Here is a 26,304-nt window from a genome sequence, read left to right as displayed (position 1 = left end):
GATATTCTTTTTGTCCAGGGTAACCAAGATGGCTGCTACGTCCCAGTTCGCCGGTCGATACAAAAAGGATTTGAGTACAGAAACCATCAGAACAAAAGTTGCTCGCAGAAAATCCATGCTTCAGAAGGAGAACAGACACAAGTTGTTTGAAAAGGGCAGGCAGTTTGGATTGGCAGATGTCAATGTGCAGTTATCGAAAGACAGAGGAGTCTCTCAACGGAATGAGACAAGTGAGATGCGCTCTAAAGAGAACAGCAGTGTGAAACAGAGTACGTAAAGCCTAGTTTTAAAGCTTTTCAAAAATTGTTAAAAATGTCTTTAAGTGAATTTCGTGATGTTATCCCAGGAACCAAACTGAGGTTCACATCTTAATGTGAAGGAATGGTTTAAGATTTCAAAACAAATGACTGCCAATTCTTCTAACTCAAGCAAATGGTCTTAATACAGCTTTGCCTTCCTTTATGGCTCCAGTGGTATGAATTAGCTTTTACTGTGATTTGTCTGCAGCAGACAAAGAAGAAATGCATTTGTCTATTAATATTCAATGAGAAGTCTCTTAATGATTGCTCTGTTCAAGAAGTGAATAAACCTGATCTATAATCTCATCTACATATTACCAGTATCTGTCATGTGCTTAAAGCATGCTTAGCAATGGGTAATGCATATTCTAATTTTATTTTTCAAGCTGCTAGTTTCTTTGTGGGAATGGCTAAAACAATACAGGTAATTTAAGTTTTTAGTAAGGTGGTAAGTCTTCAACTGAAAATTGTAGGCATGTGCTTCAGAGTCTTCTACTTGCTGGCCTAGTATGTTCCTCTTGTAACTTGGAAAAAAGAAATTTGCAGTTTCCCAACATATTTTCTGATTTTTCTTGGCTGAAAAATTTCTGTGATACTGTGTAATATTCCTGTCTTCATCTTTGCTTCAGAACAACCTACAGATGCAGCCTCCAAGAGGATCGATGAGCGCAAGGTAATGCTTCAGCGCTATAAAGAAGAAAAGGAACTTCGAAAACTAAAAGAGCAAAGAGAGAAAGCAAAAAAGGGTGTGTTTAAAGTTGGGTTGTATAGACCTACTGCACCTGGATTTCTTTCTCTGGTACCTGAAGATCCTGTGACAGTGAAGCCAAGTGAGAAGGTAATAAGAGTAATATTAAATATATACTTTATAATATATACTTTATAAGCTTATATACTATACAATGTTACTATTTGTATACAAACTTTATGGAAGTTATGTGAATTAAACCTTTTATAATAGGAATACTTGATATTTTATAATAAGGAACAATAAGGGAGCAATTTCCTTTTCGTAAACAAAGCAGGAAATAATATAAATGTGTTGATTTTTGATTTTGTCTGTGTTCTCAGTTCACAAATTACAGCAGTTCATCTGCAAATGAAATGCCAGTTACCAGTTCTAAAGTAACTTGGCTGTTTAGTCCATCTAAGTTTCTCTCAAATCAGACTTGATCCACTTTGACTCAAGTGCACAGACATGTTGCTTCTTATCCTTAAGCTTCTTGCTCACTCTAGCAGTGATGGCAGAGGGAGGAAGGAGTTGTTAACTCTTTGTTTCCTTGGGAATGTTTCCAGGCAGCTCCTGCTTTCTCTGGGAGGATTACTCGGTCAAAGGCCAAGAACCAAGCAGAAAACGCTGTGATACCAGCAACATCTAAGCCTTCTACGGTTTGTCTCTCATATAAATTTAAGTTAATCTTGCAGAAAACGATGTAATTATCCTTTAGGCCGTAACTCAGAATTGTATTCTGACACAGAGTGCTGTCTCCAAGCAGGTTTTTCCCAGGGAGAATGACAAATTAGGTCAGAAAAGCTTTCAGTAAGCTGGTAGAATTTTTTTTTTGAGCATTGTGTTGAACCGAACTACAGAATTTGATTAGGTTGGTACAAACCAAAGGGAAGTGTACTGATCTTCCAGATCTCTTTTTCCATATGAAATATTGACTAGTGTTTGGACCATCTGACTGTTTTTCAAATCACAAACTTGATCCATTTTGACTCTTGAGTGCGCAGGCACTTAAATAGTCAGCAAGGAATGCAAATAAGGGTGGAGACAGTAATGAGTTAAATACTTCTTGGCTTGGGGAACCAGTGAATCTCTCATGAATACAGAAAATGTGCAATGAATGCAGATTATAAAAAGTCAATTATTTTCCTACATCACATTCTAGCTTTAAAAAGTTGAAGGTAACCCAGCAAATCAACTACATTGTTAGAACTTGTCACAAGTTTTGTATATTTTTCTTCTCCGAGTGAGAAAGAACGTTTGTTTTTAAAATTCAACCTAAAAATATTCTTGCCTGTTATGCCACCTTTTTTTATCTACTTGTTAGAGATGAGAGATTGAGTTACCAATCAGATCTATTAGTCTGACATCATGGAGTCTACACAGTGACAGATCTGGTGCACAAAGCTGTTGAAATCTTAGTTAGTTTTGCTAATTTGGCATCTTAATTTCATAAAGACGAAATTATATTCAAGTTCTTAAATCTGTAGAATACTTCATCTCATGTTAGTAAATTCAGCAGTAGTGGTCTTGCATACATTATTTTCAGCAAGCTGGACATGGAGCTGTTTGTTTCATTAAGGGGAAGAATTTTATATGTGTAAGGGTTTTTGCCTTATGTTTTCCATACTATGGTCAGTAATACAAATGACTAAAACCAGTGGCTAAAATTGAAAGACAATGTATAGCAGTTGTGCAGATTTCCATTTAATTTCCATTTAACTTTAAGGCCTAAAACCCTTATAAATGGAGGTATGTGTTGTTGAGATGCAATTACTGCAGGCATCAGTCATGATTAATCTTTACTGCTCAAAGTTGGAATCACTTCAGTGTTGGCACGCTTTACTGTGAATCTTGGCAGTCTCTTTTGATATTACTTGTACAAAAAAGTAGTTTGAGGAATTTCACCTGCAGTAATCTGTAAAAAGCTATAATTTGAATCTAGCAATCTTGTCTTATGCAACTTGAATGCATTTGGAAGATTTCCAGTCATAACTGTGTGAAGGGAGAACGGAGTTAATACTGAATCTTTCAGAAAAGCGGCTTTGAAATCACATAAATCACATAATACAAACTAACTTGGGGCAGTAATTAGCACCTACTTTCAAAGTAAACTAAACAGTTTCTTAAATTTTCTTCATTCTTTTTCTGAATTCCTAATTAGATGGGTAACATGTTAACACATGTCTAAAATGAGCTATTTTAGTTATCTTTAACTTCTTTACTCTTTAAAGCTGTTTGTACCAATTGCTTGGCCATTTGTTTTACTGGAGGCTAGGATAGAAAGATGAGGAAAAGGTGGGCTACTTCATTTCTGGAAATCCAAATTTGCAATCTTCTTTTGCAGGTCCGTGCCAACGGGCATAGCGTGCGCCCTACACAAGCAGCAGGATGCAAACAGAAGAGTACAGACAAAATGGCTGAAAAAGGGAAAGGTAGGAAAGTAAAAACACTTCCTACATCTGAATCTGCAAGGGCACTGCTATTTTATTCTTCTGAGTCTATTGTCATGTTATGGGAGTGAGGTGAGGAGCATCTTTGGGAGAGATCCACAGTTCATTTTTGGATACAGGGAACAAGGAAATTTTTAGGTGACCATTCCTACCAACTACAACAAGGGCAGCTGCTGACAGACTATTGAGCATGTGGCTCTAGGCATTGCATGTACTTGTTGCCTCTGTAGGCTGGGGAAATGAAGTGCAGGATACTTAATGCAGTTCTGGTTACTGATTATTCAGCCTAGCGAAGGGAAAAGAAAAAGAGCAGTAAGTAGAATTGTATGACTGCTCCCTGCCTCTGCAGCTGGACATGTGCAGAGCTTCCTGTTTGTCTAGTTATAAGTACAGTCTTATGTTGTCATATTTTACAACAGTCCCTTCTGTATCTCTCTAGTTGTTGGACTTCCTATGTGATTATTCTGTACTTCTACGGAGAAAACAGTGTAAAAGAGAAAAATGCCACGTTTGTTTAAGCAAATAGAATACCTTTGATTATGAATTCTTTCTGGTTGCGCAGTGATGTCAGTGCCTTAAGTTGATAATGCTAAGTCATGTAGAATACTTATGTTAACACACGATATTCCATAATTCAGGGTGAAATGAATTTCGTATCGCTAAAGTAATTAAATCAGCAAGCAGCAGATGTCTGCTTAAATAAATGTCATACCTTCAGTGAATATTGAGAAAATCTATTATTAATGTTTGGTGTAACAATTGAAACATTTAATTTTTGAAAAATTATCATCTACTAGACTCAATAATGCTTTTTCTTGAAGCAAGAATATGCATTACATGTATTTAAACAGTATGAAAATGTTAAGGAAGTGAACATTTGGATAAATCAGATGTTATAGTTATTTATCTAGTAATTTTTTTTCCAGCTTGTCAAGCAGTAATTATGTGGCAAGTAAAATGACATTTAAAAATAAAAGAAATATCATTAACAGCAACCAAGTGGGGCTAGATTTCAGACAGCTATAGAAAGGCAGATAACGAAACAGAGCTTGTGGTTTTTTTTTGTGCAAGAGAATATAATTTTTGAAGGAAATAAGGAAATTAGAAACAGTACTAAAACACAAAGATGACAATTACGAAGATGTGTAATACAGTATGTGAATCAGAGTCCTATTTAATAAAAATAATTCGGGCATGACTCAAATTAAAGAATACTTTATTAAATTCACACTTTAGAATACTTTCATGTAATGACCAGAGCATCATAATGGAAATGTTGAATTTGTCTATGATAGCAGTGAACATTGAGAAGGGATTCTTAAGCTTAGTATGTAGCTTTTAGCACACTGGTACTTTGATGTTATCAGGATTCTGGAAGTACTATTGTGCAACAAAACCTTCTTGTGTCAACATCCTTGATGCCAAGGCTAAGCTGGGCTCTCCATGTTTAGCTCTGTTTGCATGGAACTGACAAAAAAAAAAACACCCCTCCTGATGATTCTGGCAAACTAATGCAACTGAGAATTGCTGGTACAACTTTGATTTTTACAAAACTGAAGCTTTGACTTACATTGCTTGAATACAACTCCTTAGAAAGCTTATCTCTGGAATTAATATTTCTCAGTGTTGCAGACTGCAGTCCAGACAGCCCCAAATGTAAGAATCACCAGAGCAGCCTCCTCTGCAGCTAGGCAGGTGCTGAAAACTACTGCTACTGCTGGTAAGTGAGGTGCTAAATATAGTCTTGCTTGTCTAGCTGATATGTAAGTATTTGACAGAGTGAGTGTGCTGTAAAGAGATGTCCTGCCCAGTACTGTGTAAGTGAACACTGGAAACAACGCTTATGTTTATGTGCTGCTGCTAAACATATTGTCAAATGATATACTGGAAACAGTTTTGTCTTTAGGATCTTGCTTATCTAGGACACTCTTTGCTGTAGAGATGCATATCAGCTTGTTCTGAACTGTCTTTGCTCACTATCCTGGTCTGTAGCTGTCTCTTTGGAAAAGATAGACTAAATCATGCCAAATTGTCATGTAAGAAAAGGATTAAATACACTATCACTTCAAATCTCATCTGGAACTCTATTGCAATATTGAAATCAAGATGTTGAAACTAACATTGGATGGTTTCCTGTAAAATCCATCAGTGTGGAGCATCAATATGCATATGGTAATTACAGACAGAGAACGAAAACAGAACTGGGAAAGATTTGCCAGTTTGGTGCATCACTGTTTAAGGACTTGTGATTAATAAGATCAGGAACAGATGCCTCTGGAAGAGCTGAGAGCCTGTGTTCTTCAAGTCAGGCATCTTTCTTCATCCATGTTTGTTTACTAAACTAGAGGAAACTTTTAGCAATGTTATCTTGTCCTCAGGGTATTCTCCAAAATGTTTCTCAGCCTTCCATATATATGACAGAAGGCTGAAAGTACAGCTGCAATAGTGTTGGTTTCAATCTTCCTGTGGAAGTTGTAAACGAAAAATGAATTCAAAATCTGAACTCAAACTGACTTAAGTGTTTCTTCAGCCTTTAAGGAAATGAACTCTTTTAGTATACGAAAACATCTGAAAACTAATGGCTTAATGAATCCTTTTTCCTCTCCTGGTGATACATCTCTTAACAGGCTGTTCAATCCTAGTTCAGGTTTTCTTTTGAATGAACTCTTGCAATTAGACATCTGCCCTCTAGCCACTTACTCGAGAAGCAAAACAATCTCTCTCTGTCTTTAACCACCAGACTTTTATGTCAATCTTCTGAAAAGATCAGTGAACAGTTGCCTTAATCAGATGCCTTTTGACCTTGTAGAGTTTCTCTCTCTCTCTAGATAACCAGTCACAGAGAAAGCCAGCAAGTGTAGCAAAGCAGAAGAAGGTGGCAGTCAAACCTGTTGTCATAGAGGTAGGTCATTTAATATTTGAAATGGAAAAGCAGTAAAACTGATGTAAGAGTAACAAATGGTAGTGAAACTGTTGCTTAAATGTGGTTGTACTCAGGCATATAGCTAATAGGAAGTTCACTAATAAACTAGATTTTGGGAAGAAGCTGTGAGTATTTATATTGTCTTATTTTTAAAACTTCGGACCAAATTTGATTTGCTTGTTTGGATGGCCTGTTTACTAATCCTCAAGTTTTGGACCATGAATTTAAATTAGAGGTCTTACACAATATCTTAGATGTGATATTTCAACTACTTAAATAATAATTAAAAAAAAAAGCCTGCTTAGTTTGCTGGTTTTATCTAGTGTCTGTAATTTTGTGCAAATTCATTGCTTTTTGTAACATACTCTGAATGTATCCTTTTGATGCTCAAGTAATAATACAAGACTTTAGAAGCTGAGAATTAAATACATTTTCAGGCTTTGAACCACTAAGAACGTATATGGAAATATTTTTCTGTGCAAGATTTATTGTAATTAAAGGTAGTCGCGTTTGTTATAGCACTGACAAAGGGAACTGAACTTTTTTGCCCCAGCACAGAGAACACTCTGAATTTGTCATATCCCTATTTAGGTTGCTAAACAATTTGCTTATGCATTCATGCCCCGACAGTCCTGTGCAAGAATCATCTGTGTTTTCTCCTTCCTTCCACTGTAATTCCCCTCTCACTCAGTGTCTCCCCCATACCTCCCATCCCCAGTCCTATTTCAGCAACTGCAGCTGTGCTCTAGGATTGTCTTAAAGCTGCTGCAGTCATGCACAAATACTGACAGGAGGTAAAAGGCACTTGCATCCTGGTTCAAGTAAGTACTTCTCTGCAAACAGGAGTTACTTTGTGCTGCCAGTTTGTAAACCCATGCTGTAACCTCAGTCATCTTTTCACAAATCTGTTAAAATCTTAATTCAAAGCTTACATTCCAAGCAAGGGTATTTGAAGTATAACAAGATTTCCAACAGATTGAAGATGTATATTTTCTTGAAAAATAGTCTGAAGTCTTATGGCTGGTTTGAGCTAACAATATCTCAGTGTAGGTATTTCAGAAATGTGTTCTGTGTGATTGTCTAGTCACTCATCTCAGAGGAATGTGGACTCAACTTATTGATTAACTTTTTGTCCTCTTTGAACAACATTCTGTAGTCCTAACTGCACTTGTATTCTCTTTGTTTTGGACTGCATTCCTCAGCTATCAGCTTTTCTTTAGCTTGTTCTTCAGTCTTTGAATAATTACAGTTTATACACGTATCCAACAGACCTAGTCGCATTTGGAGCCAGTAACTCAGCTCTTGAGGAGCTTATCACATTAAAGCATTTTTTTTTAGCAGTGGGAGCAAGCATTTGTTAATTTTAATTACTACTCTGGTAGGCCAGGTGTTCTGCTACTCTAGCCCCTTCAGTGGATTGTTGCATTCCTCATGGTCAAGTGCTACCCTGCTGCAAAAATCATTTGTAGGTGTTAAAAGCCAGTTAGGCCTATGGTAAGTCAGGACTTGTGTACATGCATGCTGCGGTAGAAAGCAGATTACCTGAAATTGTTCCTTTCCTGATGGCTTTCAAACAGTCATGTTATAATTCAGCCCATTCCTATACTCATGCTCATTGATTTGATAATATAGTGTTCGCTTCGTTTATTTGTGCAGGTAATTCCTTCTGAATATAAAGAGAAGGAAAATGCTCAGCTGGATCCAGTGACGTGTTCAGCATCAGAACTTAAACAGGAACCGACCTCTGAAGAAAAGAACAATTCTGCTCCAGGGAGACCCAGAACGCGCTCCTTTGCACCTCAAAACTTTGTGTTTCAGCCATTAGATGGATTAACAACCTACAAAGTTACACCCATGACTCCTTCTAGAGCAAATGCCTTTTTGACACCTACTGCCTTCTGGGATTTTTCAAAATCTCCAGTGTAAGATCCTTATTTATAATGTCCTAAAATATAAATGGCCTTATAAATATAAGTGAAACTTCATGGTGCTACAGGAAATACAATCTTTCTGTTGGGAGATTCCACATGTAACAAAGTGTTCTGATGCTGAAACACCTGATCATGGTTGCTACTGTTGCTTAATCAAAAGTGGACATAATAAAACAGGAAAGCAAGCTATGTAATGCATAATCCTGCCTGTGCTTTAGAAGTAGAGCAGCTCCATGTCTGAGGGACTGTGCCATGGATATCTATGCACAGATGTCTCTTTTAATACTAACAGCTCGTGTTGTCTGTCATTGAATGGAAGGTAGTCTTCCAAATTTTTCAGTCTTATGTGTTTGGCCATGTTGGAGGTCGGTTTCTCAACGTGTCTTAAGTCTGAGCATGCCTCTTTCTGTTTTTGTTTCCAGTAATATAGCTGAAAAATCCAGTAAAACTAAATTTTCCTGGGAACAAGAGCCTGATTCAAAAAGTCAAATTTCACCTTTTTTAAAAGACCCTCAAGAGCAGCAAACCACTACAAGTCTGAAAGGAGAACAAGGTACAAAGTTCACATTTAGTTTATCATTTTAATGGTTCTTAGTTTTCACCAAATTCTGAATAAGTGCCTTTTACATTTTTCAGCAAGAGACTCAGATGAGAAGACTTCCATTCAGAGATCAAATGAAACAATTCCTGTCTCTACAGACATGAGAGCACTTGAAACAAAGTCAGATGATATAACAGAGCAAGAGCATGACGTGCCCTACTTCAGGTTTGTGTCTTTTTGTTTTTCTTCACTGTTGTCCCTTCTGAGGTCCTTAACATGAGTAATACAACATCTTGTAAAGAGTTTACAGTGGTTGGTGTCTGTCACCAGTAACCTCAGAAATTCCCTCCTATCTTTCCTCTTGTATTAGTGTAAGTAAAGAATATAAAATCCTGGAGGCTAGTGCCTCCTAAGGAACACAAACTTGAAAGCAGTAAAACATAAATTGAATCTCAGCTAGTCAGCAAATTAAAACAATCTAATGGGTTCTGCTCAAAGATTGCCTAGCTTCACTGAAAGTGAAAGGATAATAATAGTAAACAGTTATTCTCCAAATGTTCTCCAAAAAATATTTTTCGCTATTTATTTTTAGAAACATTCTTCAGTCTGAGACAGAGAGGCTGATGTCTCAGTGCCTCCAGTGGGATGGAAAACTTGAGCTGGGCATATCAGAGGATGGTAAGACTGAACTGTAGTAGGCACTGAGAGGGGTGTTATGGTAACCACAGTGACAGAAGAAACTTTGTGTACCTGAGTATATTTGCAAAGTAGCCTGCAGCCCATAGTGAGAGTTGTATTAGAGTTGTATCCATCTCAAGACAAAAAGCCATGCTTCATCTCCTAATACTAAAACTTAAGTATTTGATGTGGTAATAGTTGACATTGAAGTGCCTATCACAACAGTTTTTCTGTAAGTTCTAAGTATATTTAAATGCATCAACTTTCAAACTTAGTTTTATTTAAGAAAATGGTTAACTTGTCAGGTTTTTTTTTGCCTTAAAGGCTTTGAGTTGGTAAAGTTTATTTGAAAGAAGCGAGCTTAGAGAAGTTCAGTGGATAGGTATGCTCCAGACTGTATTGCAGGTCTGAACAGTTCAAAATAGTTGAAATAATAGATTCCAAGCTCTTCAAGTACTTATTTATCTCCACTGAAATGATGGGTTATTCCAAGTTATACTTGCTTTTGTTTCCTGTCACCATCAGCTAAAGACCTCATTCGCACAACCGTTGGTCAGACAAGACTGCTGATAGCAGAAAGGTTTAAACAGTTTGAAGGACTGGTGGATAACTGTGAATTTAAACGGGGTGAAAAAGAAACAACATGTACAGACTTGGATGGATTTTGGGATATGATTTATTTTCAGGTATGTACTTGCATGTTAATCTACTAGAATAAATAAGATGGGGGTAATTAACAAGCAATGGATTGGAAGTATTCATTTGAAAATCCAAAATCTGTTTTCTTTCAGTATATTCAAAAAAAAAAAAAAAAGCAGGTTTTTGTTTAACACTTTTAAATAGTGAATAGTACCTGATGTTATGCTATGGTTTATAGACCTGTTTACCTGTTATCTTGTGGCTGTGGACCTTTTTGTCTGGAATGAAGGCATGTAGCCAGATCTCATTCTGGTTTGGAGTGAGGAGTTGGTCACAATGTCCACCAGGATCACAAGCTGGGAGCTATTCCTGGAACTCACCTGGAAGTAGTGGTTCTATTCTTCAGTATGCCAATAACGCAGAAACTACAACATTTTAGAGGAGAGCTGGGTGGCAGAAAACCATCTCTCTAATGTTTCTGCTGGTTTCAGAAGGAAGTATAACATTCTAAATGTTCAAAATGTCTCAGCAGTTTTTTGTGTAGCAGCATTCACCAAAGGAACTTGTAATAAATCCATCTTTGCATTTAATTTAATGTTAGGGTCCTTGTCATAGGTCTTGAATTCCCTCACGGAAGCATATGGGTTTGTTCTGCTTCTTGAACATCCGAGATACTGAGGACAAAGTTTGTAGAACCAGTAATTTGAAAAAGGGTTTTCCTGTGCTTTTACAGTCTCTGGGGGCAGTTTGTTTCCCCTGTGCATCCCCCCTTTTCCCATAGATAAACATGGAGTGACAGAGCTGCTAACTCTGCCCTACCTTGCATTCATTTTTTGCATCCTCTGCATTTTTGGGGATGATGTAAAGGACTTGTTTCTCCAGTGACAGACCTGCTATAGACAAGCCTTGTATTGGCCTTCCTAGCAAATAAGGCAAAGTGTCTCCATTACAGAGCTGAAGGAAAACAAGGCTGTTGGATTGAGCACCAGTAAGGGAGAAGGTAATGCTGCAGAACTAGTTTGTCTGTAGCCACTGGATGTCACAAGTGCAGACTGCATCAGGAAGCTGTTCAAGACCAGCTTAAAAGGACAAACAAGCTTGCATGAGGCATTTCCTAAACAATGGAAGACTCGAGCTGGTTTAGTGTAACAACCTGTGCAATGTGCTCTTTCGCATTCCTTAAATGTGAGCACTGTCTCAGGTTGTAAACCAGCTCCTTGATTATCCCCCAGAATCACAGAACGGTTGGGGTTGGGAGGGACCCCTGGAGGCCATCTGGTCCACCCTCCCTGCTTAAGCAGGGACACCCAGAGCAGGCTGCCCAGGATCCCATGTCCAGATGGCTTTTGAAGATCTCCAAGGAGGGAGACTTCACAACTTCTCTGGGTGACCTGTGCCAGTGCTCGGTCACCCTCACTGTGAAAAAGTTTTTCCTGATGTCCAGAGGGAACCTTGTTTGTTCCACACTGTGCCCATTGCATCTTGTCCTGGCACTGGGCACTGCTGAAAAGAGCCTGGCTTCATCCTCTTTGCACCCTCCTTTCAAGTATTTAAAGACTGAGATTCCCCTGAGCCTTCTCTTTTCGAGGCTGGACAGTCCCAGCTCTCTTCTCCTCACACTCCACATCTCTGTGGCCCTTACCTGGACTCTCTCCAGTATGCCCATGTCTCTTGCACTGGGAAACCCTAAACTGGATGCGGTTCTCCAGGTGCAGCCTCCCCAGTGCACAGCAGAGGGGAAGGATTGCCTCCCCCTGCCTGCTGGCAATTCCTTCCCTAATGCAGCCCCACGATACACCCCAGGATTACCACTATATGTATTGGATCTTGCTAAATCATTTTATACCTCTGCTGCTGACTTTAAACTAAAGAAATGAGACCTGGATCTCATGTATGTTAGCATAACCATTCTGTCAGCTGCATGAGAACATTCCATACTTAGTGTTGGTTGGAGGTTTAGTTTGCTTCTGTATTTAAAGCAAAATACCTAAATGCACGATGCTTAAGTTGTTATTGTTATCTAACTTCACTAAACGTTTTTTTTGTAAATCTGGTAAGTCTTGTGAATTAACCTTGGACGTCTGGGAATTTCCAATAGATTGAAGACGTGAATAAAAAGTTTGATAATCTGAAGATGCTTCAAGACAATGAGTGGCAACCACTTGATGTCCCGAGCGAAGAAATTGTCAAGGTATGAATAGAGCCTAAAGTGTGTCTCCTAAAGCATCAGGATGCAAGTGTGTTGAGGTCTTTAAAATAATTTGAAAGCTACTGCAATAATGAGTACTCTTCTTAAATGCAAGTTCCTTCTAAAGCCTTATTCATCTGTCGTCTTTATTTGAACATTATCATCAACATCTATTCAGTAAAATTCCTCTCGAGGTTCACCCTTTTTTCCTTGTCTCCCGTATGCACTTACAGTTGGTGTTTGATATTAGTTGCCTCTTTTGGATGGTAAGCTTAAAACTAAGAATTAATGACTTGAAGTCACTGGACTCTTTGCTAATAAGTCTTACTAGGAAGACTTTGGAACAGAAATTACCTTTCAGATATAAAACTTCCTCTGAGCCACTGGTGTTGGCACTGACTTAACTGATAAAGCTGCTACAGAGGAATTTGGCAGTGCCTCACAGTTTTAAACACTGAGCGCTGAATTTTATCTGTGTCTTTAAAACAAGATCATGGGTAGTGTTAAACTACTAATTCTCTAAACAGAAATGGATCTGACGCTATCCAAATTACGTTATTGATTATTGCAAAATAAGCTTTGATTTAAGCTATTTTATTGACTTCAGTTCAAAATCTCTACCTGTTTCTAATTGAAGATCAAGAATCATATTCACATTGTGTGAACTCCATACAGTTCCTTGAGACTGCTCAACTAATCAAAAAAAAAAAAAAAAGGTGGTCGATAAGAAACTCCAGATGCATGAAATCGGAGGAAATGTGGTCTGTGTGTACTGACTATAAATGTCAGAACCATATAGATGATGCAAGAAAAACTTGAAAAATTGAGTGCCAGGAGAGAATTCTCTTGTTGACAAGTATCTGCCTTGCAGTTACTTTATCTCCCTGCCACTAGGAGTCCCTGTATCCCACTGTTCTCAAAAACATTAACTAGAAAGGCTAAAAAAAAGTTGTAAGAAAGTTACAAGACATATTTCTGAACTGCAGGCCTGGCATGAAAAATAGTTTAAATTGTCATCAAAACCTGACTTTAACCCCCGAATGGCACTCAGTGATATTCTGGAGATAAACAGAGATCTTGTGTCCTGTAATGCTGTTGTCTGCTGCTGTCTGTGTGGCTGGCAGCTATGTAGGTGTTCACATGCAGTTACCTCTGTCTTAACCTTCCAAATGAGACCTTGACTTTCAATTTCAGAAAAAGACTGTTCCAAATGGGGTGTCCAAACCAAAGCTGGGAGCAGCTGGAAGAACTGCTGCCAGAAACAGACTTGCTGCTGTAAAAGCAGCTATGAGGGACAAAATGAGGAATGAGGGAGCTGCTGATTGTACACATCAGAATAAGCCACCAGAGGTAGAAAAAGTGGTTTTTGAAGCAGGATTTTTCAGAATTGAAAGCCCTGTGAAAAACTTTCCAGGTAAGTGGAACATCATTGTGATTTCTGTGACCTGAAAAAAATGAAGAGATTTGAACCAAGCTCACTAGGAAGGAATTATGCTACTTATGCTGGATACAGTTCCTGTGCTGGGCACAATGGTTAGTTACATCAGGAAACCAAAGTAAACTGTTCTATATGATTGTACTGTTTTAAGCAATTATGGCAGTATGGAATCCCTGCTTAGACTCAGAGGTAAAAGCAGGTGGTTCATGTTTTTTTTTGGTTGTTTAGCAATGGAGTCTTAATCTGAGCTTCAGACTTAGCTGACAACCCATTCATCAAAGTCAGTGCAGGCTGATGTCCTTTATTTGAAAGATGTGAATTGGAATTTTTGTGTAGTAAATCTTTCACTACTGTCTTCAGAGCTGAAATACAATATATCTGTGATCAGTGTTCATGTTCAACAAAGTTGTAATATATTCCCGTCTGCTATAAAAGCAGTCTAACACCTTTCTTGAGCAGACAATCCAAATACAACCTTATTTTCAGCATCTATCTTACTTAAATCTGTGAAGCTAGTATTTTCAGTAAGCCTTGATTCTTTCAGAGCTGTTCTGCTTCTCCCATATTTATGGTTCATAAGACAACTGGATTTCCCAGTTTAGGTAGATTTTCTCTTCACAAGACTAGTGAGCTTTTAGTATGTTTCCTATTACTGGAGGAGACCTGAAAAGCTTTGAGCAACTCTGAACTATTGCAGAATTATATAAAAATCAACTATGAATCTGTCTTTTTAATTCTATCAGAAATACCTAATGTGGAATGTTGAAATTAATGACAAAGTCTTTCACCATATGTACTTCTTAATAAGAACAGCAAATCTTGTTATTCCAGGTTTTGTGAAGGGATAGTAATTACCAAATTGCTTAGTTGGAGTGAAGGTAGCTTTAACTTACAGACCTGCTCTTGTCACCATTTTCAACTTCTGCTTGCAGCATATATAAGATCATAATATAACATTTTAGAACAACAATTAAGCATAAAAACTAGTGTGTTCCTAGCTAGAATCTTAACAGTTCCATCTTTTGGAAACTGCAGGGGTAATGAAACACAATGCTGTTTTTCAGAGTTGCTTTCAAAGAAACCTCATAGATCTTCCCAGCATACTTCTGAAAATCTGGCAACTCCAAGATCATCCAGCAGAACTTTGCAGAGCAATTCTTCTCTTCTTTGTAACCCTGAGGATACAACTGCAGAACAAACAACACCAGCACTTGAAGGCTTCCACCCAGCACAAAATTTGAATATGCACCAATTTACCACTGGAAAAACTCTCCCTAGTGGTTGTCTTGAACAAAGGTAGACATGTTAAGGCTGCTTTAACAACTTTGTATAAGTAATTTTCTAGTTTTAATTGGAAAAATGAATACTAAATGCCTGTTAAGTGTTACCTTCCAATTTGGTAGGGATGAAGGTGTTGTGAAGTCCTTGTGTCTTTTCCTTCCCTCAAGAAAATGTGAAGAGCTTTTGTCCAAATGTAATTTCATTGCTGGGGCAGAAGTTTTATTTTGTGTCTAGAAAGTTTTATATAGCTGGCTAGTGCCAAACCAGTGAGCATAATTGCAGAACTAATTTTAAGATCAGCTGGGAAAGTAAAAAATCTTTGAAAATGATTGAGAAGAATGAAAACATTCTTGTTTTTCTTTCAGCGTTTCCCTAGATGCAGAAGAACCCATTCCTGTTGCTGGCACGGTGGAGGAATCTAAGGTAAGTCATGCATTGTTCATGTCCGTGCTTTAAATAGTTCTCCACTATTAGCCAAAAAAAATAATAATACTCATGTGTAAAGTGGTGCACATCTTAGAGTTTGATTATTAATGATCCACGTGTGTGAGGAGCTGCATGTTGCAATCAGTACTGCAAATTACTGCCTCCTGTCAGCAGCGGAGGCATAACGTGATGCTTCAAAGCTGTCTGCTGTGCCAGCTCGAGTTACCTGAGAAGACTGACTGAGAGGAAACCCCCCTGGAGCTTCTCTGAGGACAGTTGGCTTCTGTGTTCAAAGCTTGTGCGTTAGTTTCTCTGTTGTCCTGAGCTGAACTCCTGTCAGAAAATATCCTTCCCCTCAGGATAAGGGTGGCTTGCTGGTTTAATAGCTCTTTTTAGTAGCTTTGGACACTTGGATGTCTGATCAAATATTCATCAAGATGTCTTTTGCATTCTTCAGGCTGGTGCTTTTTCCTTCTCAGTGTAGACATCAGCAGGGTCTGCTGCTGCTTTTGTATCTGGGTTCCCAGACTAGAAGTAACAGTATTAGTTAGCTCTCTGTCTTCATGTTGCCATAACAATTAGGCTGTTCCACTGTTTAAAGGTATAGCAAGAGCATTGTTAGCAGTACAATTATCAGCGCAGAAGTGGATGACCTGAGATGCCTGCAGACTCCTTTTTTGAGTGTAAAAAAAATAAAAAAATAAAAAAATTCTTAAACTGGAATGGGGCCTTCATAATTTAGGCAGTACTGGGCTACTCAGTGCAGGCCAGTGCTTTGGAGTTGGTCATTCTTCAGTACCACTCATTGGAAATGTAGGATCTTAATTTTTATTTGATCTGTTGTTATAAATTGCTCAGTCCCAAAATAGGATTATAATCAAAGTTTACAATTTATTAAAAGAATAGAGGTAAGCAAACAGCGCTGGGTGCGTCGGGAGTCTCTGCTCCACCTAGACGCACACCAGTTACATCAAGTAGCTGATTTTTATGCTCCTAGGCTAATACATATTCATTACTACTTCTAAAAAAAAAAAAAAATGGGTTATTATAATTGGCTTCCGGGATCCAAACCCTCCTACTGGAGCATGCGCATCAGTCTCCAGTGGTCCCCCTGGGAGTCTCTGGGGGTCTTTCATGCTGAAGGCTCGTAGTCTTCCTCTCAGTTTTTTTTTTTTCTTGTCCTTCCCCTTTGTACTCCTTGGCAGCATGTCAAAAGCTTACACAGCGTCCCCTGCAAGTTTTGTCTCCTAGCCGTCCTTCAGCTTTTTTCTTCTCCTTAATCTCCTGGCCACCTGGCCAGATATCTGGGGCTTGTATAGTGTCCCATTCAGAAGCCGTAACAGTTACTAGTTGTTAGCAGTTGTTCTGAAACCCCCAGACATCAGAGACTTCAAAGAAGGAACATACAAATACAAATAGCTCTCTATTGACACTTCACCTGTTGTTAAAACATTCCTCATGGGCCATTCACAGGGACACTCCAGTCACATGCGGCCCTAGCACTGTTCCATACTGACACGAATCAATGAACATATCTCACATGTGCATGGCTACAGCAGGCTTTATTCACACATATGTATGTACATATGTATCTGCATTTTTTTTAAATCTTGGTTATTAATTTGCTCCTACCCCTTTTACTTCATCTTTTCCATGTCACCTGAGAAATTGCTTGTTAGTGATGCCACTGTGTAGGGAAACGATCTTTCACAATCAGTATTTCTGATAGGGTTTTCCTTCAGGTAAAGTCTCATTAGGGAACATCCTCAGAATGCTTTTGGCACTTTAAGTTCAAAATCTTTTTCTCATGGGGAAGAACTTCCTTCATGCCCTCTTTCAGATGATATCAAGTTTATGAGGGTGTTTGGGAACTAGTCCACGTGAAATATATCAGTGTTAAGCTGTCACCTTTGTTCTGCCTTTCTTTTGTACAGTGACTGGAATTCACACCCCACTCTCTCTCCTGATTTGTCTATAAAATCTATAGGTTAGAAGCATGGATTGGACTTAACACAGATGTGCTGTAAGCTCACATCCCTTAAATATCCTGGCTACTTTTTACCTTTATGATTTCTGCACCAAAAGCTGACAAACTGCCTTTTACAGCAGACAAAACAGAAAATAAAGCTTCCCAGTGTCATTAGAACTGCCTTATGTCCTACTAATTTCACTAAGGCTTTCTTTTTGGCTCCCTGGGAAGCAAATATAGCTGACATCTTAGACTCTCAGAGGATTAGGAACAATTAATTCATGTTTTTCAGGTGCTGGAAAATTCTAACAGTGACTTAAAAGTAATGGATGGCATGGAAGAGATGGAACTGTCAGCTCCAGAGCAACAGGGACAAGATATCGTCATGGGCAGCCCAGAGAAGGAGGATACCTGCACAGAGACTAACTTAGCTCAGCATGGAGAACCAAAAATGCATCAGACAGGTGTGTATCTTAGTGCTGCTTAGTGTAGTCAATGTGGTCATGTTTAATCTCAAGTTTTGATTGTCTAAATATTATTCTTTGCAAGCACTGTCCTTGTAGCTTGGTTAATCTAGGCATGCTCATAGCAAAACCTACATTGGCTAGTAGGACTTATTCATGCTTTGCATGTGAGCAAACAGTTCCCCTGGTTTTTATTTGTAGTTTCCCTGTGATAAGTGAAGCAGAAAGCTGATGTAAAAGGCTTGCAGTAAAAGCAAGTGCAGACCACTTAGTTTTTCCTTCGGTAAACACAGAAAAACAAACTTTTTTCAGCTTTAGCAGTATCAGACTAACCTTAAGAATATTTTTTTCAGATGTTTTGTGTAGTGATTTGATACCTGTCGACAGAAGCCCCTTTGATACGGTAAGCTGACCCTTAAAGTTATTTGACTACAACAATCTGCCTGTTGCAATACTGTTAACCTTTGCTACAGAGTCAGTTACTACATGGAATAAATTAAACCCTGGAAAATGATGTTATCGAGTCAGATCATGCAACTTATTCTAATAAATTCAGGCCACAGTTCCTGAATCGCTGTACTGGCTCACACTCATTCCTTATTGCATGTGTTGAGTGTAGGATGAATTGAGACATTTGTCACAGAAAGAATGCCTGATCTCATTAGATTGATCATTTGAATTTTGTGTGGATTTCCTTGTAAATATTTACTAATATAATGAACTGCCTGGCCTTTTCCTTCCAATTCCTTGCTGGAGTTCTCAAGACTTATTCTATACCTTTTCTACAGCTTTATCTTACATGGTCAGAAGTAATATTCAAGGGGAAAAGCGTTTGTACAAAACCTTCCAAACTGTTAAAAAGAACTTGGCTGTACAGCTTCCTTGGTTTTGCATGGAAAAAAATCTCTCTAAAACATAGCTTACTGCTTTAAGTAATGAGTATCTTCAAAATGTGGACCACCTATTCATTTCTTATGTCTGGAAATAAATTCAGAATTCCTTACTCATACTGATACTCGCAGTGGTAAATTACTTTTTCAAAGCAAGAGCCGCAGTTCAAAATACCACATAAAAGTAAGCACATGGCAGTATTTTTACATCTACTAAATTGCTGTAGTTTTCAGGAAGGGTTTCAGATCTTCCTGGCAGATCTGTGCTTCACGTTTTCTGAACCTGTGATGTGTCTGCAGTATTGACTGAGATGCAAGAGAACCGTGTGCTGCTTCTGCCTTATCAAAAGCAATTTCTGCTCGTTTTTGTACTTTGATTGTGTGGCCTTCCAAGCAGGCAGGCACCTGACAGAAGTAAGCAGTTGCCTGTCAGTAATTACTGTTGGTCTGCTGCTCTCACAGATGCCATTAGGGAGAAGAATTTGCTGTTAGCTTACCTTGTGTGTTCTTGCAGTGCTGGTTTGTAAAGCAGGTAACTGTGGCTTGGATGCTTACTTCACACTGATTTCTCTCGCAGCCGATGCTGGATGGTGAGCTGCTCTTCACGCCAGTCAAGAACAAAGCCCAGAAGCTTGCAGCAGCTGAAACGTTCAGTGACCTGATTGTATTTTCTCCTCTTCCTCCCTCTGGGGAAAAATGAGTGACTTGAGATGCAAAATGTGTAAGTTGCATAGAAGAAAAATCAGAGGATGTTTAGAATAGGCTGCAACCCATGAACTGTGTTTTGTTATATCAGTAGTATTTTATAATGGAACTTCTTAAAATATTTTGTAACTGTGTTATGGTGCAGTCGTTGCACTATAAATATTGCTGTATAATACTAGAGGTGTTTGCTGGTTATTCCTGCTGTATCCAGTGACTGCATATTCTGACTCTTACCTGAAATACTTTTATTTTTGTATAATTTCATGTATTTCCCGTCTACTTCACGTTGTCAAACTGTTCATCTCTAACCTTTTGTCTTGACCTTTGTTACCTCATGAGTTCTTTCTACAGGAGATGGGATAAGGTTTGTGTAACAGATGCTTACGAGAGCAGCTGCCCCTCTGCCCTGTTTGTGATGTGAGGGCACCTCTGAGGGAGAGACTCAACCTGTTACCCACCCCAAAGCACTGTTTTGTATTCAGTCAGTGTTATGAGGGTACTATTGCACCCTTGGGCTCCAGTATTCTGCGCATCAACTGTGCTTAATCAGCAGCTGGGACAAGATTTGATTTGTATTATTCTTTCCTGTGGGATTCTTCCTGGTGTTTAACAATCACTTGCTTTGTGACAGTAGAAATTAGAACAAGCATTTCAGGGTCAGATAGCATCTTTTCCTTGCAGTGTGTCAAGTAGGCATTGATTTTTTAGATACTCAGCAGAGAGCTGCGTCCTTAAGTACCTTCAAGCTAAACCCCATTCTCTCATCCCTTTTTCATGTAGAAAGTCTCTTAACCTTTCTTTGAACATCTGGCCTGTTAACATCAGCCTCCCACATCCTGTTCCTTTTGCATTCTCTTACCTGAACTGATGTATTTGTGCACAAGGAGTGTGCCAGTTACTGCTATGCAAATATAAAGTGTGTATATATATGAGTACCTCATGTTCTTGTATTTTTAAGTACCTGACTGGGCTTCTTCTTGCAATGATGACCTCAGCGTAGTACACACATTCTTCCACTGACCTCTATTTTAAACTAAGCAAATGTAATACAAATTCCTCAGTACAAAGCATTGCCTTTACAGCTGGGGCTTCTCCTTGGACTGAAGTTTTAACCTGGAAGATGTGTGCTGACTGCACTGAAATAAATAGAGGAAGCCAACTTGATGTGGTGTTACGGTGCTAGAATGAACTTCCTTCAATACTAACTTCTGTTTTTATAGACGACTACAAAAAGATGGCTCTTCCTGACTTGCCTGCTCTGTTCAGCGCTCAACACTGTGCAATGAGTAGTGGTAACGAGGGATTTTTGGCATCTGACATATATGCTTAAGCCAATGTTAGTGTGCTGGCCTAAGCGCTTGCATCTGCTGGAAGTCTGAACGCTGTTGTAGCTTGGTACCTCCAAGGGTAAACAAAGAGACTGTTATAAAAGGGTATGAGGCATCGAAGAGATCCTTGAAGACTTCAGTAGTGGCTCTTGCATTGTTCTTGTTTTGCAGAAAGACTAGAGAATGACTCACAGAGAAGGGAGAAGGGAACACACTTTATTACCAGCCTGACTCATGGTGTGAACTTGCCAATAAAATTCCTCCCCACCCTGAAACCAGTCTTGACTGAGAAGTGAGGAGTTGAGAGAAGCAGAAGTCTCATGACCAGTGTGATGCAGTACAGAACGCAAGTACTGCGTGCGTCTCCCTTGAGACAGAAATGTGACCAGGATGTGCTGATTTGGGCCCCCCTCAGCAGCAGCTAGTTGTGATGGCTTCCTTTTTGATGCCAGTGAGAAGAAGATGAAGAGAAGGAAGAGGGATGACTGTTCTAGCCACAGTTTAGGGGAGAGATTTTGCTCCCTTCAGGCTTATCTCTGGACCTCCTGAAATACCTTGTTCTGGGCAGATCAGAGGCTCTTGAGTTTTCTGTGTTTTCCAGTGGTGCCTGGCAGGCAGCCTGACTGGAGTGACACTGCTGTGACTCATGCACAGCCCCCTCACAGCTTGATCTTGCAATCCTTGCCCTTGTGGTTCCCCTGGGGAAAGAGCTGAAGTCCTTTGCTATGCTACTTTAATTCCTTTAGTGAGGAAGGAATAACTGCTCCACCTGGCAGAGGAATGGAGGTGAAGATAAGATGGGGTTGATGATTGCTGCCCTAATTCATAGGACTGCTGCCTGTATGTTACAGACAGCTTCCCCACATACTTCTCTCCTTACAAATCACAAATGGCTCACAGTCATTATCCTCTGGCAAAGAGATTCAATCACTGCAGCAGAAATTCAGCTCCTTCCACCTTTGAGCTCGGTGGAGGATATTGTCTTTTAGCTTCTTAGCCAGCTTCTTAGCCAAAAACTAATTTTACTTGTGAAAGTATTTTATTGCCTCAAAATATTTGTGTACAACACCAACCTTCCGCCCTGTTATAACCTTATAATGAGTGCTAAGTTTGTGATAAAGCTACACCTTCATTATATCATGGTAGGCAGCACGCTGCTGAGAGTGATGTCCCCGTTGATGCACAGCTGGGTGATCTCATTCAGCCGCTTCTCACGGAAGTCGTACTGCATCAAGTGAGCGTCGTTGACTGCTATCTTGAAATGATCTGCCTCGCAGAGAATCTGGAGCTGAAATACAGAAGGCCAAATCAGCAACAAAAATCATCATTGGATTTGTCCTAGAAGGAAGTTCTAAGCCCTAATTTTAGCAGGTTCGCAGCGGCTGAGGGCTGCTACCAGCTGAGCCCAGTCTGGTGACACTCAGCTTGCCAAAACACCACTGCCCTTTGCCTTCCTAAAGCCCTGCCCTACTCTTCCTCCTTGGTGTTTTAGCTCACGGTGTCTGTCTCATGACTATGACAGTGTTCTCAAGCAGCAGTATCCTACATTTCGTGCAGTGAGAGCTGAGTTCACTCGTTTTGCAGGAGAAACAGCTTGTGAAGAGAGTTTGGCTGCTATAAAGAATGCCTTACAGAAACCTGCCCAGTGATTGCTGCAGAATGCCAACATAAACAGGGAGGATGTCACAAGAAATAGGAATGAGTTACACCACGGGCACCTGGACCAGCAGGAAGGGGTAAGAAATGTAGGAAAGGTGCCATGAGATCTGCTGCCCTGTGCAGCTGGAGAAGCACACTGGTCATACCCCTGCTCACACCAGTTTACTCATAAGCAGCAGCAGCCTCTGGGACCTGATTTCTTGTGCAGAAGCATCAAGGCCCCTGCAGGGAGTCTCGTTACACAGTCCTGATAAAGGTCTCCCAGCACAATGTGGGTGCTGTTGCACATTAAGACTGAATTATTATTTTTTTTGTTACCTTGAAGGGCATTCCAGGCTCAAAGGGAAATCTAGGAGCTGATCTATCCTCCTTTCCCCAGTTATTAAGGAACTTTGAATTGCAGACGATGACTCTTCTGTTATCTTCCTTGAAACGGGGATTGAAGTGGAAGGCAACGTCTTCCCCCCTCTTGAAATCTAGTGAAAATCTGCAAAGACAATAACGGATTAGCTGCTTTTCTACAAAAGCCCGGAGCTCTGTTACAGGGCTTGCCAAAAGCAGCAGCAAGTGAGCATAAAAAAAAAAAAAAAAAAACAACCAACAGACCCCATGAGGCAACAAGAGGGCGTTTCTTTAACACAATTATTGTGTGTAATGTTTGATTTTACACAATGCAGGTGTTATTCAGGAACAGAAAGTGAATTCCAGCCCCCCGCTTCATCCTGCAGCACCCTAACCCTGTAGAAACCCCGCACCCAGGGTGCTGGATGCCCCCAGTACCTGTCGGGGTTTGGCTTCACCGTCCCCGTGATGGTTATGAGCAGCCGAGGCATGAGTCCTGCAGGCAGGGGCAGCTCGAAGGGGATTTTCTGGGAGAGAACAGGGACTCGGTGTGAGCAGAACAGCACATCAATGAGTACCAAAATGCTTGTGCTCAGGCAGGGGCTGGGTTTTGGCGCGACAACACACCAGGACAGCCCAGTGGCACCGTGACTGCGTGTGCAGCCTCCCAGAGCCACCCTCCTGGGGACGCACAGCCCCACATCCCTCCTGTGGCCAAGCAACATCAGGCAGAGGACAGAGAAACCCTTGAGACATGATGGAGCTGTTACCATTGGAGGAGCCATCCCTGGTACCGCCGGTGTTCCTATGGCATGTGGCCCCGGTGCTCCAGGATAGTGCCCTGGTGGTCCAGGATGCGGCCCTGGTGGTCCAGGATGCGGCCCCGGTGCTCCAGGATAGTGCCCCGGTGCTCCGGGATATGGCCCTGGAGCCCCAGCGTATGGCCCTGGTGCTCCAGGATACGGCCCTGGAGCCCCAGAATATGGCCCTGGTGCTCCAGGATATGGCCCTGGAGCCCCAGGATATGGCCCTGGAGCCCCAGGATATGGCCCGGGTGCCGGTTGGTTCCCCCAGGCAGGGGAGGGCCAGCCGTGGGGCATGGGGGCGTTGGGGTTGGGGTTGTTGCCGGTGGACAAGGCGTCAGCGAGCTGCAGACGGAGGGGAGAGGAAGAGGAGGGTGAGGTGGGGCAGGCAGAGTCAGGTGGAGCCCCCCCAGGTCCCAATCCCACCAAAAGTCCCCCCTTTAGTGCAATGGAACAACACCGTGCCCACAGTTTTTAAAGACATCGATACTTACAGAGAAGCCGTCTGCCATAGCCCTAAAATGAAAAAAACAAAGGACTTTTAGGTCTTTTTTTCTTTTCTTTTTTTTTTTTTTTTTTGACATACACAGCCTGAAAAACAGAGGTCTGGGAGGAGAGTTCCAGCTCACAGTACTGGGAAGCGCGTCCTCCTACCGACCTGCCAGGCTGAGCAGAAACCTCAGCACAAAACCTGGTCTAGGACATGCAGGAGAAATGAGGACCACCGCCAAACCAAAAACAGCTCAAACCAACCCAAACCCAGCCCTAACACCCTCCGGCCACCAGCAGCAGCACCACCATCGACCCTACAACACTGCTGGCATCAGCTGGAGGTAGGGTCCTGCTGCAGCTTGGCCCCGGGGGGGTCTCGGCTCCTTGCAGCCTCCCCCCGATTTCGCTCTCTGCCCACGGGGAAGCGCCGTGCTCGTGGCAAACCACAGCAGCACCACACCCTCCGAGCACCACACGCAAACGAGGGCAGAGCTCTGCATGTGACCGACCAGAACGTGCCAGATCTGCTGCATTCGCAGGGCTGGAAGATTTATTCCAACCTCAAAAACACTTCATAAAAAATAAATCAAGCACGGGGAGCTGCTTTCTGCCTCCAGCACAACCCCTCTGCGGCCAGCCCTTCACTGCCCCTGGCTTTTCCCTGCACCCACAGCCCTTTTTGGGATGACAGAGGCAGAGGCATTACTCACTTCCCCGTCCCCGTGGCGTGATGCTGGAGGGGATTTCAACACAGGGAAAACTCCAAGACAAGTCTCTGGGGGAGCAAAGCGGGGAACGGCAGCCACAGAAGCAGCAGGAGCCCAGCCTGCAGCCGGCCTGGGATGCAGGGAGGAGGGCAGGGGGGTCGCCTTCCCCCCGAGCACCCCGCTGTCCCCATGTCACCCAGGGGGGTGACAGTGCTGGTGGCAACGCCAGGCCAGCGGGTAAAAGCCCCTTTACAAGTTGTTTTTTGAGTTTCGTGTTCACAGCCGCAGCGGCTCGGAGCCGAGCTCCTCCTTGTCAAAGAGCGCATTCATAAACAGGGAAAAAAAAAATAAAAAAGGAAGGAAAAAAAAAAAAAGGAAAATTCCAAATTGAAAGCAGAGGAGCGACGCTCCCTTTGGAAGAAACATCCAGCTGCACAAGGGGCAGCGCAGACCTGGCTTTAGGATCAGCCGCAGAGCACGAGCTCTGAGGGGCACCAGCGAACCCAAAGTGCCCCAAACCTGCATGATTCGGGGCCAACCCCACAGCCAGCACCCAGCAGCAGATGTTTGCGCTGCCCGTACCTTGCGGCTTTTATTTGCCATCTCTTTTTTTTTAATTTTTTTCCAGCCTTTTTCGCTTCCTGCTTTGCGGGGTGAAGGCTCTGCCATCGGCTCTGCCCAGCGCAGGAGGAAAACCCTCACAGGTGTCCCTTCCCTGCCTCTCCAGCCTCAATATTCACCCACCTCCAAGCCTGTGGGGCTGGAGCAGGGCCACACCAGCCCCTCTTACAGCCCCGTAAGATCCGTCCCTATAAAACCTCTCCTGGCAGCGGGGGATTTCGTCTGCTCCTGGCCGCTGCCTCCTTTCGAGGCTCAGCCTTCGGCCACACATTACCTTGGGCCTCGGCATTGGGAAGCCATTTGGGAACGGGCTTCATTTTTTTATTATTATTATTTTTAGGGGATTTTAAAGGGGATGAAGGGGAAGCAACAATCAGTGAGGGACGAAGCCACAGCCCCCCCCCACACCCCTTACCCTGCTGGGACGCGAGGCCTCAGCGCCCCGCAGCCCCCGCAGCCCCCTTACCTGTCAGCAGCGGGACCTGCCGCTGTCTGTCCGTCTGTCTGTCCGTCTGTCAGCCGCTCTATTTGTCGGTCTGTCTGTCCGCCCTGCCTGCCCTACACCCTGCCCGGCCCAGCCCCAGTCCCAGCCCCGCTTGGGGCGGGGCGGCTGCGGCGAGCCCGGCCCCGGGGCGGCCTCGTCCCGTTGAGAAAACGCAGGGGAGCCTCCAAAAACCCTCCCTGCTGGGCTTGTGGGTTTGGGGTCAGCCTCCAGCCCCCGTGTTTCCACCAGTTTTTAACCCCTTTTTTAAGTTTTTAACCCCCTGGTTCCCTCAAAAGGCCGCCTCAGCGGGGTGGCG

At 41.7% G+C, this 26,304-nt stretch overlaps 2 protein-coding genes across 2 annotated transcripts; one reads left to right on the top strand and one right to left on the bottom strand.

The window, feature by feature from the left end:
- Positions 1-21: 21 nt before the first annotated feature.
- DLGAP5 (DLG associated protein 5) lies at positions 22-21,874 on the top strand. Its single transcript, XM_082760632.1, has 18 exons — positions 22-269; positions 929-1,137; positions 1,596-1,688; positions 3,374-3,461; positions 5,104-5,199; positions 6,308-6,381; positions 8,059-8,324; positions 8,756-8,886; positions 8,970-9,099; positions 9,467-9,552; positions 10,078-10,238; positions 12,290-12,382; positions 13,574-13,793; positions 14,882-15,113; positions 15,464-15,521; positions 17,786-17,957; positions 18,311-18,360; positions 19,425-21,874. The coding sequence occupies exons 1-18, from the start codon at positions 29-31 to the stop codon at positions 19,545-19,547; spliced, it is 2,523 nt and encodes an 840-aa protein (XP_082616758.1). The 5' UTR covers positions 22-28; the 3' UTR covers positions 19,548-21,874.
- Positions 21,875-21,886: 12 nt separating this feature from the next.
- On the bottom strand, positions 21,887-26,062 carry LGALS3 (galectin 3). The gene is made up of 6 exons (XM_082760633.1): positions 25,971-26,062; positions 24,179-24,200; positions 23,652-24,029; positions 23,320-23,408; positions 22,858-23,026; positions 21,887-22,168 (listed from the first exon to the last, which is right to left on the bottom strand). Exons 2-6 carry the CDS (start codon positions 24,194-24,196, stop codon positions 22,013-22,015), a joined length of 810 nt encoding a protein of 269 aa, XP_082616759.1. The 5' UTR covers positions 24,197-24,200; positions 25,971-26,062; the 3' UTR covers positions 21,887-22,012.
- Between the last annotated feature and the right edge of the window lie 242 nt (positions 26,063-26,304).

Source organism: Aythya marila (assembly GCF_965140915.1).
Source record: "Aythya marila genome assembly, chromosome: 5".
In the NCBI taxonomy this organism is placed as follows: Eukaryota; Metazoa; Chordata; class Aves; order Anseriformes; family Anatidae; genus Aythya; species Aythya marila.
The sequence above is the reverse complement of the archived record's forward strand: the minus strand, read 5'-3'. Positions and strand labels throughout refer to the sequence as shown.

Excerpts from the sequence above, each read along its gene's own strand:
- LGALS3 (XM_082760633.1), bottom strand. Across the intron at positions 23,409-23,651 it reads CAGGGATGGCTCCTCCAATG|AAAATCCCCTTCGAGCTGCC; the intron begins GTAACAGCTCCA and ends GTTCTCTCCCAG. Across the intron at positions 23,027-23,319 it reads GTGAAGCCAAACCCCGACAG|ATTTTCACTAGATTTCAAGA; the intron begins GTACTGGGGGCA and ends TTGTCTTTGCAG.
- DLGAP5 (XM_082760632.1), top strand. The coding sequence starts at position 29 with ATGGCTGCTACGTCCCAGTTCGCCGGTCGATACAAAAAGGATTTGAGT. Across the intron at positions 5,200-6,307 it reads GAAAACTACTGCTACTGCTG|ATAACCAGTCACAGAGAAAG; the intron begins GTAAGTGAGGTG and ends CTCTCTCTCTAG. Across the intron at positions 9,100-9,466 it reads CATGACGTGCCCTACTTCAG|AAACATTCTTCAGTCTGAGA; the intron begins GTTTGTGTCTTT and ends ATTTATTTTTAG.